The sequence below is a fragment of the Phalacrocorax carbo genome, unplaced genomic scaffold (assembly GCF_963921805.1).
Source record: "Phalacrocorax carbo unplaced genomic scaffold, bPhaCar2.1 SCAFFOLD_245, whole genome shotgun sequence".
NCBI lineage: Eukaryota > Metazoa > Chordata > Aves > Suliformes > Phalacrocoracidae > Phalacrocorax > Phalacrocorax carbo.
Genome location: NW_026990522.1, coordinates 2,818 through 19,411, shown reverse-complemented (window position 1 = coordinate 19,411; position 16,594 = coordinate 2,818). Strand labels below are relative to the sequence as shown.

At 66.3% G+C, this 16,594-nt stretch overlaps 2 protein-coding genes across 3 annotated transcripts; both read right to left on the bottom strand.

Moving 5' to 3' along the window:
• Positions 1–1,565: 1,565 nt before the first annotated feature.
• Positions 1,566–8,366, bottom strand: ZFTRAF1 (zinc finger TRAF-type containing 1). 2 transcript variants are annotated; one of them, XM_064440540.1, is made up of 4 exons: positions 7,930–8,365; positions 4,044–4,282; positions 3,624–3,835; positions 1,566–2,312 (listed from the first exon to the last, which is right to left on the bottom strand). In XM_064440540.1, the coding sequence occupies exons 1-4, from the start codon at positions 8,272–8,274 to the stop codon at positions 1,921–1,923; spliced, it is 1,188 nt and encodes a 395-aa protein (XP_064296610.1). In that variant the 5' UTR covers positions 8,275–8,365; the 3' UTR covers positions 1,566–1,920. The 2 variants fall into 2 exon arrangements, with proteins under 2 accessions (XP_064296610.1, XP_064296612.1); XM_064440542.1 differs by lacking the exon at positions 1,566–2,312 and adding an exon at positions 2,402–2,771 and having other exon boundaries at positions 7,930–8,366.
• Positions 8,367–11,388: 3,022 nt separating this feature from the next.
• On the bottom strand, positions 11,389–14,155 carry TMEM276 (transmembrane protein 276). Its single transcript, XM_064440543.1, has 2 exons — positions 13,914–14,155; positions 11,389–12,001 (listed from the first exon to the last, which is right to left on the bottom strand). The coding sequence occupies exons 1-2, from the start codon at positions 13,998–14,000 to the stop codon at positions 11,477–11,479; spliced, it is 612 nt and encodes a 203-aa protein (XP_064296613.1). The 5' UTR covers positions 14,001–14,155; the 3' UTR covers positions 11,389–11,476.
• Between the last annotated feature and the right edge of the window lie 2,439 nt (positions 14,156–16,594).

The following is a 16,594-nucleotide window of genomic DNA, read 5'->3' as shown; positions in this document are numbered from 1 at the left end:
TAAAAACAGCTAAAATTTTGGTACCTCCCCCAAAATTTGATTAAAAAACAAAAAACCACCCTCAAATTTTGGTTTAAAAAGACCCCAAACTTTGGTCAAAAAAACCTCCAAATCCTCAAATCTTTGTTAAAACCACCCCAACCAAACCCTCAAATTTTGGTTAAAAACAACCAACCCCCAAACTCAAATTTCTGTTAAAAAAAACCCCAAACTCAAATTTTGGTTGAACCCCCTCAACCTTTCTCAAGCCACCCCTCGAAACGCTACAATTTTAGTTAAAAAAATCCAACCAAATCCTCAAAATTTGGTTAAAAACTCTAATTTTGGTCAAAGAGCCCCACCAAACATCAGATTTTTTGTTAAAAACCCAACCAAACCCTCACATTTTCCTTAAAAACTCAACTTCTGCTTAAAAAAAACCCTCAAAAATAAAATCTTTCTTAAAAAAAAAACCCCACATCCTCAAATTTTAGTTAAAAAAACCCAACCAAACCCTCAAGTTTTGGTTAAAAACTAATTTTCGTTTAAAGAAAACACAGAAACTAGAATTTTGGTTTAAAAAAAAAAAAACAACCCTCAAATTTTCCTTAAAAAAAATCCCAACCAAACCTTCAAATTTTGGTTAAAAACTCTAGTTTTGGTTAAAAAAATACCAACCAAGCTCAAGTTTTGCTTAAAAAAAAGCAAAACATGATTTTTTTTTTTTTCAAAAACACTCCCAAACGCTCAAATTTCTGTAAAAAAATCCAACCAAACCCTCAAATTTTGCTTAAAGATCTAATTTTGGTTAAAAACCCACCCCCAAACTCAAATTTTGGTTAAAACACCCCCAAACCCTCAAATTTTGCTTAAAAAAACCCCAACCAAACCTTCGAATTTTGGTTAAAACCTCTAATTTTGGTTAAAAAAATCCCAACCAATCTCAACTTTTGCTTAAAAAAAAACCCAAACCATGAATTTTTTAAAAAAACCAAACACCAAACCCTCAAATTTTTGTTAAAAAATCCAACCAAACCCTCAAATTTTGCTTAAAAGCTCTCATTTTGGCTAAAAACCCACCCCCAAACTCAAATTTTGGTTAAAAAACCCCAAATTTTTGTAAAAAAATCCAACCAAACCCTCAAATTTTGCTTAAAAGCTCTCATTTTTGTTAAAAACCCACCCCCAAACTCAAATTTTGGTTAAAAAAACCCCAAACCCTCAAATTTTTGTAAAAAAATCCAACCAAACCCTCAAATTTTGCTTAAAGGCTCTCATTTTGGCTAAAAACCCACCCCCAAACTCAAATTTTGGTTAAAAAACCCCACATTTTTGTAAAAAAATCCAACCAAACCCTCAAATTTTGCTTAAAAGCTCTCAGTTTGGCTAAAAACCCACCCCCACACTCAAATTCTGGGAGGACCCCCCCGACACAGGCAAAGTTCGGAAGCAGCCTGGGAAAAGGCGGCGTTTCCCCCCAAACCCCGGCTCGGGGCTGGGGGCGGCGCCGCGGTTTCATCGGGGCGGGTGCGTGGGGTGGGGGGTGTGTGTGTGGGGCGGCCGAGGTGAAAAACACCCCCAAATAATTGGAAAATTCCCCATTTCGTTTATTCTAATAGTAAAACCGCCGGAGGACCCGCTGCACAGAACGCTCCCGCGCCCCGCCCTGCCCCGCCCTGCCCCGCCCCGCCGCGCCCGCATGCGGATTTATCTCAAGATTCAGGGTGTTGTTGGGTGGGTGGGTGGGGGGGGGGAGGGGGAGGGGGAAGGTTTTGGGGTGGGTTTATCTCTTTGCGTGTGTGTTTTCCATCTCGTTTCGTTGCTTTGGGCGAAATCCCGGCGGCGCCGCGGCGGGTCCGACGGTCGGAAGAGGAGGAAGAGGAGGAGGAAGAAGAGGAGGGGGGGGTGTGGGGGGGGGTGTTGTTTGTTTAAATCCGAGTCTTATTTTTGGATTTGAAATATAAAAAGCCGCAGGTTGATGTTTTTCGCCGCCAGCAGTTTGTTACACTCCACCGAGTCGACGATGGGCAGCGCCATGTAATCCGTCTCGTTGTTCTCGTTGCTGAAGACAAAATGGTAGATGACGGGGCGGATCTTGACGTCGTCGTAGGGCCCCTCGAGGAGGAGGAAGGAGCACTCCATGGGGGAGTTGATTTTGCTCTTCAGGATGAGCTGGAAGGAGAGGGTGCGCTTGCAGGAGAGGTTGGGGTTGCGCTCGGAGTCGTTCACCCGCGCCTTCAGCACCCACGTCTGGTTGAGGACGGTCAAGCGCGGCGTCTCGTAGTAGAGGCGGGTGATGAAGTCGTCGGTGCGGTACGGGCGGAACTGAACCTCTGGAAAAACACAGGGAAAACAAAAAAAAAAACAAAAAAAAAACCAAAAAGAGAGAAAAAAAAAACGAGGATAGCGGGATCGAGGATCGAGCGCGGCCCCTCCTCCTCCCCCGCCCTTCGGCGGCGCCGGATCCTCCAAACCGCAACCCGGAAGCCTAACGAGGCGGCGGCCGAGGGATCCCCCTCCCGCCCCCAACACCGCGAGGAGAGGGGCGGCTCCCGGCCGCCCAGAAGGGTTTTACCGGCATCCGACGGCGCGGCGGGACAGACGGACAGGAGACATTTCGGGTAGTAAGGTAGAATTTATTGGGATCAGGCGTACAAAGCGGCGAGCGCGGCGAAACGTCACCGCCGGGGGAGCGAAGGCTCCCGGCACCGAGACGTTCCGGCACCGGAGAGGGGGTTTAGGGAAGAGCCGGGCGCTCGCGGTGTCGGCGAAGAGAGCCCGGCCGGCAAAACCTGGACAGAGGAGGGGGATGGGTTATTGCAGCCACGGCGCCTTCCCGGCACCGAGCCGCTCGGCGTTACCGCGGCCGAACCGCCGGCGCCGTGGGACGCGGGGGTTTGGAGCGTGGCCGAGCTGCCGCAGTCCGAGCTCCCGGTAAAAACCGGGTGCCAAAAAAACTTGGGCCGCTCTTCACCGGGTTCCCCCCCCTCCCCACAGCGACGCCGGGAGCGAGACCGGCACGGCCGAGGGGAAAATCCTCCCCCCGCCCAGCCTCAATTCGCCGTTTCCCTCTCCGGTTCATTCACCTCCCGGCGTTTAAAGTAAAAACCGGTCTTAGGCAGTGGTTCTAAGCCCGGTTTTAACACCGGTTTAGCAAGGAAACATCCAGCTTACCTGCTTTTGCAGCTTAAACGGGGCTTTCCGCGCCCGTCACCGGCCGAATCCGGCTGTGCCCCCGTGCAAAGAACCGCCGCGGCGCCGGCGGGTGGGAGAGGGGTTCGGTAAAACCCCTCGGCAAAGCGGGGACGGCGGGGGAGGCGCCGCGGGGGCGAAGCGTCTCCGCTGCTTCTCCGGAACACGTTAAAACCATCACCACCGCTGAGTTCTGGGTTTAAACCCTCGTCGCTCGGCTCGCGGCCGGAGGCTCGAGCCCCGAAGGCCGCCGCGTCGCCTCGGCGAAAACCCTTCGCCGCCACCGAAGCCGATCGCCGCCGCGCCAGATTCGACGACACCGACGACCCACAAAAACACCCGACAACCACCAACCCCAAAGGCCCAAACGGGATCGCGGCGACGCGGAAAGAGCGTCGGCGCCGGAGGAGACGCGGCGGAAGGCGCCGTTGCCGTGCCGAGCGAGCCCTTACCTGTGTAGCCGATCTTCTCGAAGCTGAGCAGGCTGAAGATGCTGTTGTAAAGCTGCATTTCTTTTTTCCTCGTTTGGTCCATTTCGTCTAAAATCTCCATCAGCTCGTTGCCGGTTTTGGTGGGGTGGGTGCACTCGGCTTCGTGCACCGTCAGCTCGTGGTAGGGACCCTGCCAGGGGCACCCGATCCGCTTGTATTTGCACTGGGTCACCCTGGGAAGGGAGGAAAGAAACCACAAGCGGTGAATATTCACCGGATCCGAGCGCCGCGCGTTAAAAATAAGGCGCCGGCGGCTTCGCCGCGACGCCGGAGGAACCCCAACCCCCCCACCCCACACACACCCCGCCATCGCGGCGTGGGGCTGCGCCGGCTTCACCGGGACCCCCCTCCCCTCCGCCGCGCCGGCGGGGAGCTCCTCACCTGTCCTGGCACTCCTCTTTCTGGTGCCTCTCCAGGAGGGAGCGGGGGAATTGCTGCATGCAGAAGCCGCACTCGGAGGGCAGCTCGCTGACGGCTTTTTCCACGGCCAGGTTTCGGCAGCACAAGCTCTTGCTGATCTCGCACCGGCAATTCGGGCAAGTGGCTTGTTCCTCCTTCAGCCGGGCGTCCGCCAGGAGGTGGATGAAGCAGCCGGCGCACATCAGGTGGCCGTTGGTGCACTGAGGAAGAGGAGGGACGTAATAAAAGCATCAGAGTCGCGGCGGCGGTGGAGGGGGGGTGGGGGTGGGGGAACCGTGACGGTGAATTCGGAGCCGTCGGCGCCGCAGAAAGACGCTTTGCTCCTCCTAAAATTAGGGAAAACCACCCGGAAGACCCGCGTTCCTGCCAAACCGGAGGGCGGGAGGGCGGCGTCTCCGGCCTCAGCCGGCGCCTGCCAGCTCCCGCACCGGCCCAGACACGTCGCTTCTGTAATTAGGACTGACCTCGTTTGCCTGGTACGGGAGGGGGAGGCTTCATCCCAGCTCCCCTCCACCTCCTCCTCTTCCTCCCCTGGCTCCCGTCCATCCCGCAGGGATCCGATTTCCCCGTGTTTGGAAGTAGCGGGGACTCGGGATAACCAAAACCAGCCGGGGAGGGGGGAACGGAGCCCCCGAGCGGCTCCGGCAGCGGGAATTACACCAAATTTAGGGGGGGGGAATGCTTCCCCTGCTCCCCAGATCCCCAAGCCGGGACATTTCCCGGCCGCCAAGAGGTTTGGAGGAGCCAAGACCCCCACCCCCACCCCGCAACCGCCGGGATCGGCACAAAGCCCCGGGACGCGCCGCGGGTCTCCGACCGCGATTCCGCCTCCGCGCCGGGCGGCCGAGCTCCGGCGCCAAACGCGGCGTCCCGCATCCGAGGGGAGAACCGGGCGGGAGGCTTCGACCCCGCGCCGGAAATAATACAATAAACTGGTTTCGATGTAATTCGTTCCCGGTTCGATTCGGGGTGACGCGGCTCGGCTTCGCCCCGGCTCGCCGGAATCGCAGTCTCCTTCCAGTGCTCGGACGCACGCGCTCGGTTTTAACCCGCTCTGGGCATCCAAAAAATGGGTTTTAGGGCAAAAAAAAATCCGGTTCTTCATCCGTTCTGAAAACCAGAGGGGAAAAAAGCAGGGCCAGCGCCGGGTCTCTGGAGTTCGCCGCGAGGCGATGCCCGGGAGAAGCCGTCTTCGTCGCTGCGGGGAAAGGCAGCGGCTGTCCAACAGCTGGCGGAGGGGGTGACGGTACCACCAAATCCACCGGGAGCTGCGGGAGGCGGCCGGGGAGGCAGACGGCATCCGCGCGCTTCCTCCGTCGTCTCCGGCGACGGCAGGGATCGCTCGCGGCGTTCCCGGTGGACGGGAAAGCTCCCGCCGGCGGCTTCGGGCTTCCATGGTGAAAATCCTTCCCTCGAATCCGGTGGGAAGCCGCAACGCTCCGGGCTGGAACGCTGTCATCTCCAGGATGAGCCCCCAGCCTGGCTGGGACACCGCGGCGGGGTTCAGACCCCCAAATTCCAGCCGGCGGGATCGCCGGGAGCTCGTTAAACATCCCCCTTGGAGCGCCGGGAAAAGCTTTAATCCTCAGCCGGGCTGGGAAAGGCCTGACCGTGCCGCAGGGATTAGCGCCCGATCTGCTCACCCGGGGAGAGCCATTGTTCCGGCTCCAAAAGGTTTCGGATTTTCCCTCCTGCCGAGCCCGGAACGCGGCAGCCGGGCGTGAAACGGGCCCCGCCGCCGAAGCACGGGAACGAGATGAGGATCCCGGCTCCGGGATGAACGCGGGCGCGCAACAGGCTTAAAAAAAAATTCCCCGTACGGTTTAGGCTCGGCACCGTCCCAGGTGAGCCGCCGGCTTCCCCCGCTGTACCTCGCCGCTGCCGGGCTAAAAATACCGGCGAGGGAACCAAACCAGGAGGCGAAGGCCGGCTGCGCGCTCCCACGACCGCGGCGGTCGGAGCCAGGGTGTAATTACAGCCGCTCGTTAACGCTCCGGCCCTGACGAACCCACGCGACGGTGGGAAGGCGCCGACGGCACGGCCGCGCCACCGCCGCCGCTCCCGGTTTTAATTACATCCCCGGCAAAACCCTCGCCGTAAATAATTAAAGAGGGGGATGAGTGATTGCGGGAGGAAGAGGAGGCCGCGAGGAAGGGTGCAGCCCACCCCTGCCGCACCCCGCCGAGCTGGTTTGGCAAGCGCCGGCACCGGATCGGTGGGGAATCTCTCACCGAGCGTGGCTCCGGCGAGGTTTTAATGCTCTTAGTTGGCAGCGCCGAGGGGATCTCCGCTCCCCGAGCCGGCAGCCATCTTACAGCACCCCCATGCACCCCAAAAACAGGAGCAGGGGGAGCCCCCCCCCCCCAAAGCTCTGCCGGCACCGCCGACGCTGGGTATTCTTAGTAGGCGATCGCCAAAAGGGATGACCTTCGCGCGTGGGGCTCCGCCGTCGCCAAAACCGACGGCCGAGCGGCACGGTGCCAGCGGGAGCGCCGGGGCTCCGCCGGCGGGGGAGCGGAGCGGCCGCGGCGAGGGTCGTGCCGCGGCGAGGGTCGTGCCGCGAAATGGATGCTGGCCCGGAGGAAAAGACGCCGGCGCCTTTACGTAACCGGCGGTTCCGCTCCGGTGGCGCCCGTCCCGCTCCCTGCTGGGACCCCCCCACCCCCACCCCCACCCCAGGGGAACCTCCCTGCTCCAGGGCAGCACGAACTGGGATAAACTGGGGTGGGAGGGGTTGAATCCACCCCATGGGGAGGGGGTGGGGGAGGCTGAGTGGCAGGTGCTGAGGTTTGGGGGGGTGGGGGGGGTGTCTGGCACCCTCAGGGATCGGTGCCTGGAGTGGGGGCAACACTCTGGGGTCCCTAAAGGGGGAGGGGACCCTAAAGCCCCCCAGCTGGGTGGGGGGAAGCACCTGAAGCCCCCAGTGAAGGAGGGAGGTGCCCAAGGGAACCGGGGGGGTGAGGGGGGGGGCTCCGTGGCTTCCCAGGGAGAGCAGCTGGGGTGGGGGTTCCCCGGGGCTGGGGGTGACAGGGAATGGTGGGGGGGGGACCCTGGTTGGGGGTGGGGCACGGAAGGGGGTCTGGTGCCCCAGCTTGGGGGGGTCCCCTTAGTTTCATGGGGGCACAGGGAGTTCAGTGCCCCAGCTTAGTGGGGTACCCCCGGTTTGGGGGGGGGGGGGGGCACAGGGGATCTGGTGCCCCGGCTTGGGGGGGTCCCCATGCTTTGGGGGGGGGGGGGGGAACAGGGGATCCGGTGCCCCGGCTTGGGGGGGTCCCCATGCTTTGGGGGGGGGGGGGAGGGGGCACAGGGGATCATCCGGTGCCCTCAATGGAAGCCTTCAGCAGAGTGAGGGGGGTTTCCAGTGACCAGGGAAGGGAGGGGGGGTTTCACACAGGGGGGCCTTGAGGGGTGTCAGTGATTGCGGGGGGAGGGGGAGCAGGTGTGCGTGACCAGTTTAGGGGGGCACAGAGCCCCGGGGGGGGACACAAGGAGCCCCGAGGAGGGCACAAAGGGGTGCTGGGGGTGTCAGTGAGCAGTGGGGCGGGGGGATACCTGGGGTCAAGGACAGGCGAGGGGGAGCCCCGGGGCGCAGGGGACACAAAGAGCCTGGGGGGCGGACCCCAAGGACTCGGGGGGGAGGCACAGAGGCCCCGGGGGAGGTGGACAAGGACCCTGGGGGGGCCCCAAGGAGCCTCGGGGGGTGGAAAAGGACCCCCGGGGGGTGTCACTAAGGGAGGGGGGGAGCACGGAGGGGCCAACCAGGGGGGCGTCGGTGGCCGGTGAGGGCCGGGGTGGGGTGGGGGGGTCGGTGGCCGCCGGGGGGGGGCCCGGGGGGGCCCGGCCGTACCTGGTAGACCGAGGCCTTGGGCAGGTCGAGGCAGACGGTGCAGCACAGCACGGAGTAGAGCCGCTCCTCCAGCTTCACGCTGCCCGCCGCCCCCTCAGGCCCACCCGTCCCCGTCCCCGTCGGCCTCAAACGTTTCTTGGGCGGCGCGTCGGGGTCGGCGCCCGCCTCAGCGTGAGGCCGGGCCCCACCGAGCAGCGAACCCGCCTCCTCGGCGCCGCCCGCCTCGCCCGGGAGGGACGACGAGGAGGAGGAGGAGGACGAAGCCGCGGGACCGGGGAGGGTGGCGGAGGGGGCGGAGGGGGCGGCCGGGCCCCCGCCGGCCTCACGATCGTCCGCCCCGGACATCGCCGCCACCGCCGCCGCCTCACCCCGCCGCCGCCATCTTGGCCGCCATCTTGGCCGCCCTCCTCCTTCCCTCCCTCCCGCCTAGCCCGGTCCCTCAGGGACGCAGCCAATCACCGCCGCGCGGGAGGCGGTGCCTCCGCCCGACCGGCCAATGAGCGGCCGCGCCGGCGGTGTTGTCCCGCGCCGGGCTCCGGAGTCGCCAAACTTCAACGCCGACGCCGCGAGGGAGGTGAAGGGGCGGGGCTCAGCGTAACGTCACAGCCGGGCAGGGCCAATGGGCGGCGGGGGAGCCCGAGGGGGGCGGGGCAGGGCGGAGGGGGCGGGGCGGGGAGCTCCCCGTGGAGGGGGGCGGGGGGCGCTCCCCAGCGCCACCAGTGCGGCCCAGTGTCCCCCCCCAAACCCCCACCCGTGGCCCCAGTACCCCCAGCCCCAGTGTCCCCAGCACCCCCAGTTCCCCCAGCCCCCCGCCCAGCCCATGTGCCGGGGTGAGGGGCTGCCCCGCAGGGCTGGGGTGTGTTGTGCCTCCCCCCCCCCCGCAGGGGTCCCGGAGGTGCCCTGGCCCCAGGGTGCCATGCTGGGGACCCCAGGGTGCTGTGTCAAGGACTCCCACTCCAGGTGCGGTGCCAGGGACCCCAGGGAGCCACTGGAGGGACCCCCACACCAGGGTGCTGTGCCAGGGACCCCAGGGTGCCATGTGAGGGATCCTAGGGTGCCATGTGAGGGACCCCCACCCCAGGGTGCCACTGGAGGGACCCCTACCCGAGGGTGCTGACCTGGGGACCCCAGGGTGCCATGTGAGGGACCCCAGGGTGCCATGCTGGGGACCCCAGGGTGCTGTGTCAAGGACCCCCACCCCGTGTGTGATGCCAGGGACCCCAGGGTGCCACTGGAGGAACCCCCACACCAGCGTGCTGTGCTGGGGACCCCAGGGTGCCATGCCAGGGACCCCCACACCAGGGTGCCATGTGAGGGACCTCCACCCCATGGTGCCATCCCGGGGACCCCAGGGTGCCACGTGAGGGACCCCCACCCCAGGGTGCTGAGCCAGGGACCCCAGGGTGCCATGTGAGGGACCCCCACCCCAGGGTGCTGAGCCAGGGACCCCCACCCCAGTGTGCCATGTGAGGGACCGCAGGGTGCCATGCTGGGGACCCCCACCCCAGTGTGCCATGTGAGGGACCCCCACCCCAGGGCGCTGAGCCGGGGACCCCAGGGTGCCATGTGAGGGACCCCACCCCAGGGTGCTGAGCCGGGGACCCCCACCCCAGTGTGCCATGTGAGGGACCGCAGGGTGCCATGCTGGGGACCCCCACCCCAGTGTGCCATGTGAGGGACCCCCAGCCCAGGGCGCTGAGCCGGGGACCCCAGGGTGCCATGTGAGGGACCCCCACCCCAGGGTGCTGAGCCAGGGACCCCAGGGTGCCATGTGAGGGACCCCAGGGTGCCATGCTGGGGACCCCCACCCCAGTGTGCCATGTGAGGGACCCCCAGCCCAGGGCGCTGAGCCGGGGACCCCAGGGTGCCACGCCAGGGACCCCCACCCCAGGGTGCCATGTGAGGGACCCCCACCCCAGGGTGCTGAGCCGGGGACCCCCACCCCAGTGTGCCATGTGAGGGACCGCAGGGTGCCATGCTGGGGACCCCCACCCCAGTGTGCCATGTGAGGGACCCCCACCCCAGGGCGCTGAGCCGGGGACCCCAGGGTGCCACGTGAGGGACCCCCACCCCAGGGCGCTGAGCCGGGGACCCCAGGGTGCCATGTGAGGGACCCCCACCCCAGGGCGCTGAGCCGGGGACCCCAGGGTGCCACGTGAGGGACCCCCACCCCAGGGCGCTGAGCCGGGGACCCCAGGGTGCCACGTGAGGGACCCCCACCCCAGGGCGCTGAGCCGGGGACCCCAGGGTGCCACGTGAGGGACCCCCACCCCAGGGCGCTGAGCCGGGGACCCCAGGGTGCCACGTGAGGGACCCCCACCCCAGGGCGCTGAGCCGGGGACCCCAGGGTGCCACGTGAGGGACCCCCACCCCAGGGCGCTGAGCCGGGGACCCCAGGGTGCCACGTGAGGGACCCCCACCCCAGGGCGCTGAGCCGGGGACCCCAGGGTGCCACGTGAGGGACCCCCACCCCAGGGCGCTGAGCCGGGGACCCCAGGGTGCCACGTGAGGGACCCCCACCCCAGGGCGCTGAGCCGGGGACCCCAGGGTGCCACGTGAGGGACCCCCACCCCAGGGCGCTGAGCCGGGGACCCCAGGGTGCCACGTGAGGGACCCCCACCCCAGGGCGCTGAGCCGGGGACCCCAGGGTGCCACGTGAGGGACCCCCACCCCAGGGCGCTGAGCCGGGGACCCCAGGGTGCCACGTGAGGGACCCCCACCCCAGGGCGCTGAGCCGGGGACCCCAGGGTGCCACGTGAGGGACCCCCACCCCAGGGCGCTGAGCCGGGGACCCCAGGGTGCCACGTGAGGGACCCCCACCCCAGGGCGCTGAGCCGGGGACCCCAGGGTGCCACGTGAGGGACCCCCACCCCAGGGCGCTGAGCCGGGGACCCCAGGGTGCCACGTGAGGGACCCCCACCCCAGGGCGCTGAGCCGGGGACCCCAGGGTGCCACGTGAGGGACCCCCACCCCAGGGCGCTGAGCCGGGGACCCCAGGGTGCCACGTGAGGGACCCCCACCCCAGGGCGCTGAGCCGGGGACCCCAGGGTGCCATGTGAGGGACCCCCACCCCAGGGCGCTGAGCCGGGGACCCCAGGGTGCCACGTGAGGGACCCCCACCCCAGGGCGCTGAGCCGGGGACCCCAGGGTGCCACGTGAGGGACCCCCACCCCAGGGCGCTGAGCCGGGGACCCCAGGGTGCCACGTGAGGGACCCCCACCCCAGGGCGCTGAGCCGGGGACCCCAGGGTGCCAGGTGAGGGACCCCCACCCCAGCGTGCCACCCCGCAGCCGCGGCGGCAGCACCCCGTGCCAACATCGCCGCCACCACGGCGACACCCCTGGGGTGCTGACCCCTTCCCCCACCCACACCCCCCACCCCACGGCCCACCCTAAACGAGGTTCCCTTTACTGAGCCCCCGCCGCGAACGGGCACAGAACGACACCGAGAGGCGCCGGGTACGGGAGACTCGCCGCAAGCGTCCGGCTTTACTGCGCCCACCGGGGCTCGGCGCCGGCACCCACCGGGGCTCGGCACCCGCCGGGGCTCAGCCCCCACCCAGCCGCCGCTGCCCCCGCAGCGCTCGCTCCAGCGCCAGATTCCCCGCCGCCAGCACCCAGGGGTTGCCGTCGTGCCGGGGGCCGCTCGGCGACGCCGGCAGCAGGTTCCCGGCGAGGAGGAGGAGGCTCCCGAGCGCGCCGAAGCCGTTGGCGGTGAGGAGGGCGAGGCTGAGGGTGCTGGCGGCGGTGAGGAAGGCGACGGCGCGGGCGGCCAGGAGACGCGCCTCGGCGGCCAGCGGCGCGGCGGCGGGGGCCAGCGCCGCGGCGCTCCCCAGCAGCAGGTTGCCGGTGGCCCGGTCGCCGCTGAGGCGGTGGAAGCCGAAGGCCACCAGCGGTTGTCCCAGCACGGCCGAGACCCAAGCGCCGGGCGGCGGGTGGGGGTCTGGGTCCCCTCGCGGCGGGTGGGGGTCCAGGTCCCCTCGCGGGGTCCCCCCCGGCCAGGGCGGGGACAGGGCGTCGCTCGCCGCCGCCAGCGCCTGCAGCAGGAACCCGGCCGCCGGCCCACCCGTCACCTGCCAGAGAGAGGGGACACGAGGTGACTCGCGGGGCGGGGGTGACACGGGGCCGGTTGGGTGACACGGGACCAGTTGGGTGACATGGGGCCGGCTGGGTGACATGGGGCCGGCTGGGTGACACGGGACCAGTTGGGTGACACGGGACCAGTTGGGTGACACGGGGCCGGCTGGGTGACATCAGGTGACACAGGACCGGTTGGGTGGCACCGGGTGACACGGGACCAGTTGGGTGACACAGGGCCAGTTGGGTGACATGGGGCCGGCTGGGTGACATGGGACCAGCTGGGTGACACATGGCCAGCTGGGTGACACAGGACCAGTTGGGTGACATGGGGCCAGCTGGGTGACATCAGGTGACACGGGACCGGTTGGGTGGCACCGGGTGACACAGGACCAGTTGGGTGACACGGGGCCGGCTGGGTGACATGGGGCCGGCTGGGTGACATGGGACCAGTTGGGTGACACAGGGCCGGCTGGGTGACACAGGACCAGTTGGGTGACACAGGACTGGTTGGGTGACACCAGGCGACACGGGACCAGCTGGGTGACACGGGACTGGTTGGGTGACACGGGGCTGGCTGGGTGACACGGGACTGGTTGGGTGACACCAGGTGACACAGGACCAGCTGGGTGACACGGGACCAGCTGGGTGACACGGGGCCGGCTGGGTGACATGGGACCAGCTGGGTGACATGGGACCAGCGCGGTGACATGGGACCAGTTGGGTGACATGGGGCTGGCTGAGTGACACCAGACTGGCCCGGTGACCCAGGACTGTCCCAGTGACAGGGGACCAGCTGGGTGACACAGGGCCAGTTGGGTGACAGTGGGACTGTCCCAGTGACATGGGACTGTGCAGGTGACACGGGCCCGGCCCGGTGGCACAGGCGCACATCAGTGACAAGGGACACAGTGACATTGGGGGTGACAACAGGGGACCTCGGGGTGACAGGGGACCTCCTTGGGGTGATGATGGGGGACCTTGGGGTGACATGACGGGGACCCATGGGGGTGACACAAGGGGACAGTGGGGTGACACGGGGGGACCCGGTGGGGGTGACACGAGGGGACCCCGGGGTGACATGAAGGGACCAGGGGAGGGTGACACGAGGGGACCCAAGGGTGACACGAGGGGCCCTGGGGTGACCCCGGGGGTGACACGAGAGGACCGTGGGGGTGACACGAGGGGACCTGAGGGTGACACGAGGGGACCTCAGGGTGACCCAGGGGTGACACGAGGGGACCGTGGGGGGGTGACACGAGGGGCCCTGGGGTGACCCCGGGGCTGACACGAGGGGACCCGGGGGGGTGACACGAGGGGACCCGGGGGTGACACGAGGGGCCCTGGGGTGACCCTGGGGGTGACACGAGGGGACCCAGGGGTGACACGAGGGGCCCTGGGGTGACCCCGGGGGTGACACGAGGGGACCCAGGGGTGACACGAGGGGCCCTGGGGTGACCCCGGGGGGGTGACACGAGGGGACCCGGGGGTGACACGAGGGGCCCTGGGGTGACCCCGGGGTGGTGACACGAGGGGACCCGGGGGTGACACGAGGGGCCCTGGGGTGACCCCGGGGTGGTGACACGAGGGGACCCGGGGGGGTGACACGAGGGGCCCTGGGGTGACCCCGGGGGGGTGACACGAGGGGACCCGGGGGTGACACGAGGGGCCCTGGGGTGACCCCGGGGGGGTGACACGAGGGGACCCGGGGGTGACACGAGGGGCCCTGGGGTGACCCCGGGGGGGTGACACGAGGGGACCCGGGGAGGTGACACGAGGGGACCCGGGGTGGTGACACGAGGGGACCCGGGGGGGTGACACGAGGGGACCCGGGGAGGTGACACGAGAGGACCCGGGGGTGACCCCGGGGGTGACCCGAGGTCCCCCCCTCCCCCCCCCCGCACTGACCTGGCGGGCCCGGCGCGCGCAGAGCAGGCAGGCGGCGCACAGCAGCGCGTGGGACAACGCCCAGCCCCACCCCACGGCCACGCCCATGGGCGGGGCGGCTCCCGGGACCCTCCCCGGCGGTACCAGGTCAGCGGGGGGCGCTCCCCACCCCGACCCCTACCCCCACCCTCCGGTACCGGCACCGGCACTTCCGGCCTCCGCGCGCGGGCACCGAGGCGAGGGCCGGAGCGTCGCGCGGGGCGGGGCCAAGCGCCGGGAAGTGGGCGGGGTTAAGGGAGGGGGAATGGGGCGGGGGCGGGGGCGGGGCCGGGGATGGGGGCGGGGCTGCCCCGGGCTGCAAAGGCGGGCGAGGGGGGTACGGGGGGGTGTGCGGGGGGGGCGGTGCGGGGGTGTGCGGGGGGTCTGACGGTGTGTGTGGGGGCGTGGGAGGGTTTGTGAGGGGGTTCATGGGGTGGGGGGGGGTTGTGAGGGTGCGCAAGGGTGTACGCGGGTGCGTATGGGGGGTGCGTATGGGGGGTGCCAGGTCCCGCCCCTGGGGAGGAACAGCCCCCCGCACCAGCACAGGCTGGGGGGGACCTGCTGGAGAGCGGCTCTGCTGAGAGGCCCTGGGGGTGCTGGGGGGCAGCGAGGTGACCCTGAGCCAGCACCGGGCCCTTGGGGCCAAGGGGGCCAGCGGTGCCCTGGGGGGCGTGGAAAGGAGTGTGGGCAGCAGGGCGAGGGAGGTTCTCCTCCCCCTCTGCTCTGCCCCAGTGAGGCCACATCTGGGGGGCTGCGGCCAGTTCTGGGCCCCCCAGTCCAAGAAGGAGAGGGAGCTGCTGGAGCAAGGCCAGCGCAGAGCTGCCAAGGGGATCAGGGGCTGGAGCATCTCCCTGGTGAGGAAAGGCTGAGAGACCTGGGTCTGTTCAGCCGGGAGAAGAGAAGGCTGAGGGGGGATCTCATCAGTGCCTATAAATACCTGAAGGGCGGGTGTCAGGGGGATGGGGCCGGGCTCTTTCCAGTGGTGCCCAACGCCAGGCCAAGGGGCCACGGGCACAAGCTGGAACACGGGAAGCTCCACCTGAACATGAGGCCAAACCCCTTCCCTGTGCGGGTGCCAGAGCAGGGGCACAGGCTGCCCAGAGAGGCTGTGGGGTCCCTTCCCTGGAGACATTCACCCCCCGCCTGGACGCGGCCCTGTGCCCCTGCTCTGGGGGTGCCTGCTCCAGCAGGGGGTGGGACGGGGTGAGCTCCAGGGGTCCCTCCCAGCCCCCACCAGTCTGGGACTCTGTGATTCTGTCATCCCATCCCATCACCAGGCATGTGCAGGACAACCAGGGATCAGGCCCAGCCAGCATGGCTTCATGGAAGCAGCCTCTTGCTGGCCCTACCTGGTCTCTTTCTTGACCAGGTGACCCGCCCAGTGGATGAGGGAGAGGCTGTGGATGTTATCTGCCTGCACTTTGTTGAGGCCTTTGACCCTGTCTCCCACAGCATCCTCCTAGAGCAGCTGGAGGCTCATGGCTTAGACAGGTGGTCTCTTCACTGGTCTCTGCTCCCAAGTCACCAGGGACAGGGCGAGAGGGAACGGCCTCAGGCTGCGTCAGGGGAGGTTTAGGTTGGAGATGAGGGAAAATGCCTTCCCTGCCAGAGGGGTCAGGCCCTGGCACAGGCTGCCCAGAGAGGTGGGGGAGTCACCGTCACTTGGGGGGCTCAAAACACGTGCAGATGTGTCAATTGAGGGCATGGTTTAGGAAGCCTTGGGGTGTTGGGTTAACAGTTGGACTTGATGATCCCAGAAGACTCTTCCTACCTTAACAATTCTATGAGTCTATGATCACATCCCATCCCCATCCCCATCCCCATCCAAGCCCCATCCCCATCCAAGCCCCATCCCCATCCCCATCCCATCCCCATCCCCATCCCATCCCATCCCATCCCATCCCCATCCCATCCCATCCCCATCCCATCCCCATCCCCATCCCCATCCCCATCTCCATCCCATCCCCATCCCCATCCCATCCCATCCCCATCCCATCCCCATCCCCATCCCCATCCCCATCCCATCCCATCCCATCCCCATCCCCATCCCCATCCCCATCCCCATCCCCATCCCATCCCCATCCCCATCCCCATCCCCATCCCCATCCCCATCCCCATCCCCATCCAAGCCCCATCCCCATCCCATCCCCATCCCATCCCATCCCCATCCCATCCCCATCCCCATCCCATCCCATCCCCATCCCATCCCCATCCCATCCCCATCCCATCCCCATCCCCATCCCCATCCCCATCCCCATCCCCATCCCCATCCCCATCCCCATCCCCATCCCCATCCCCATCCCCATCCCCATCCCCATCCCCATCCCATCCCCATCCCCATCCCATCCCCATCCCCTCCCCATCCCCATCCCCTCCCCATCCCCTCCCCATCCCCATCCCATCCCCATCCCCATCCCCATCCCCATCCCATCCCCATCCCCATCCCATCCCCATCCCAATCCCCATCCCCTCCCCATCCCCATCCCCATCCCATCCCCATCCCAATCCCCATCCCATCCCCATCCCCATCCCATCCCATCCCCATCCCATCCCATCCCCATCCCCATCCCCATCCCCATCCCCATCCCATCCCCATCCCCATCCCCATCCCATCCCCATCCCCATCCCCATCCCATCCCATCCCCATCCCATCCCCATCCCCA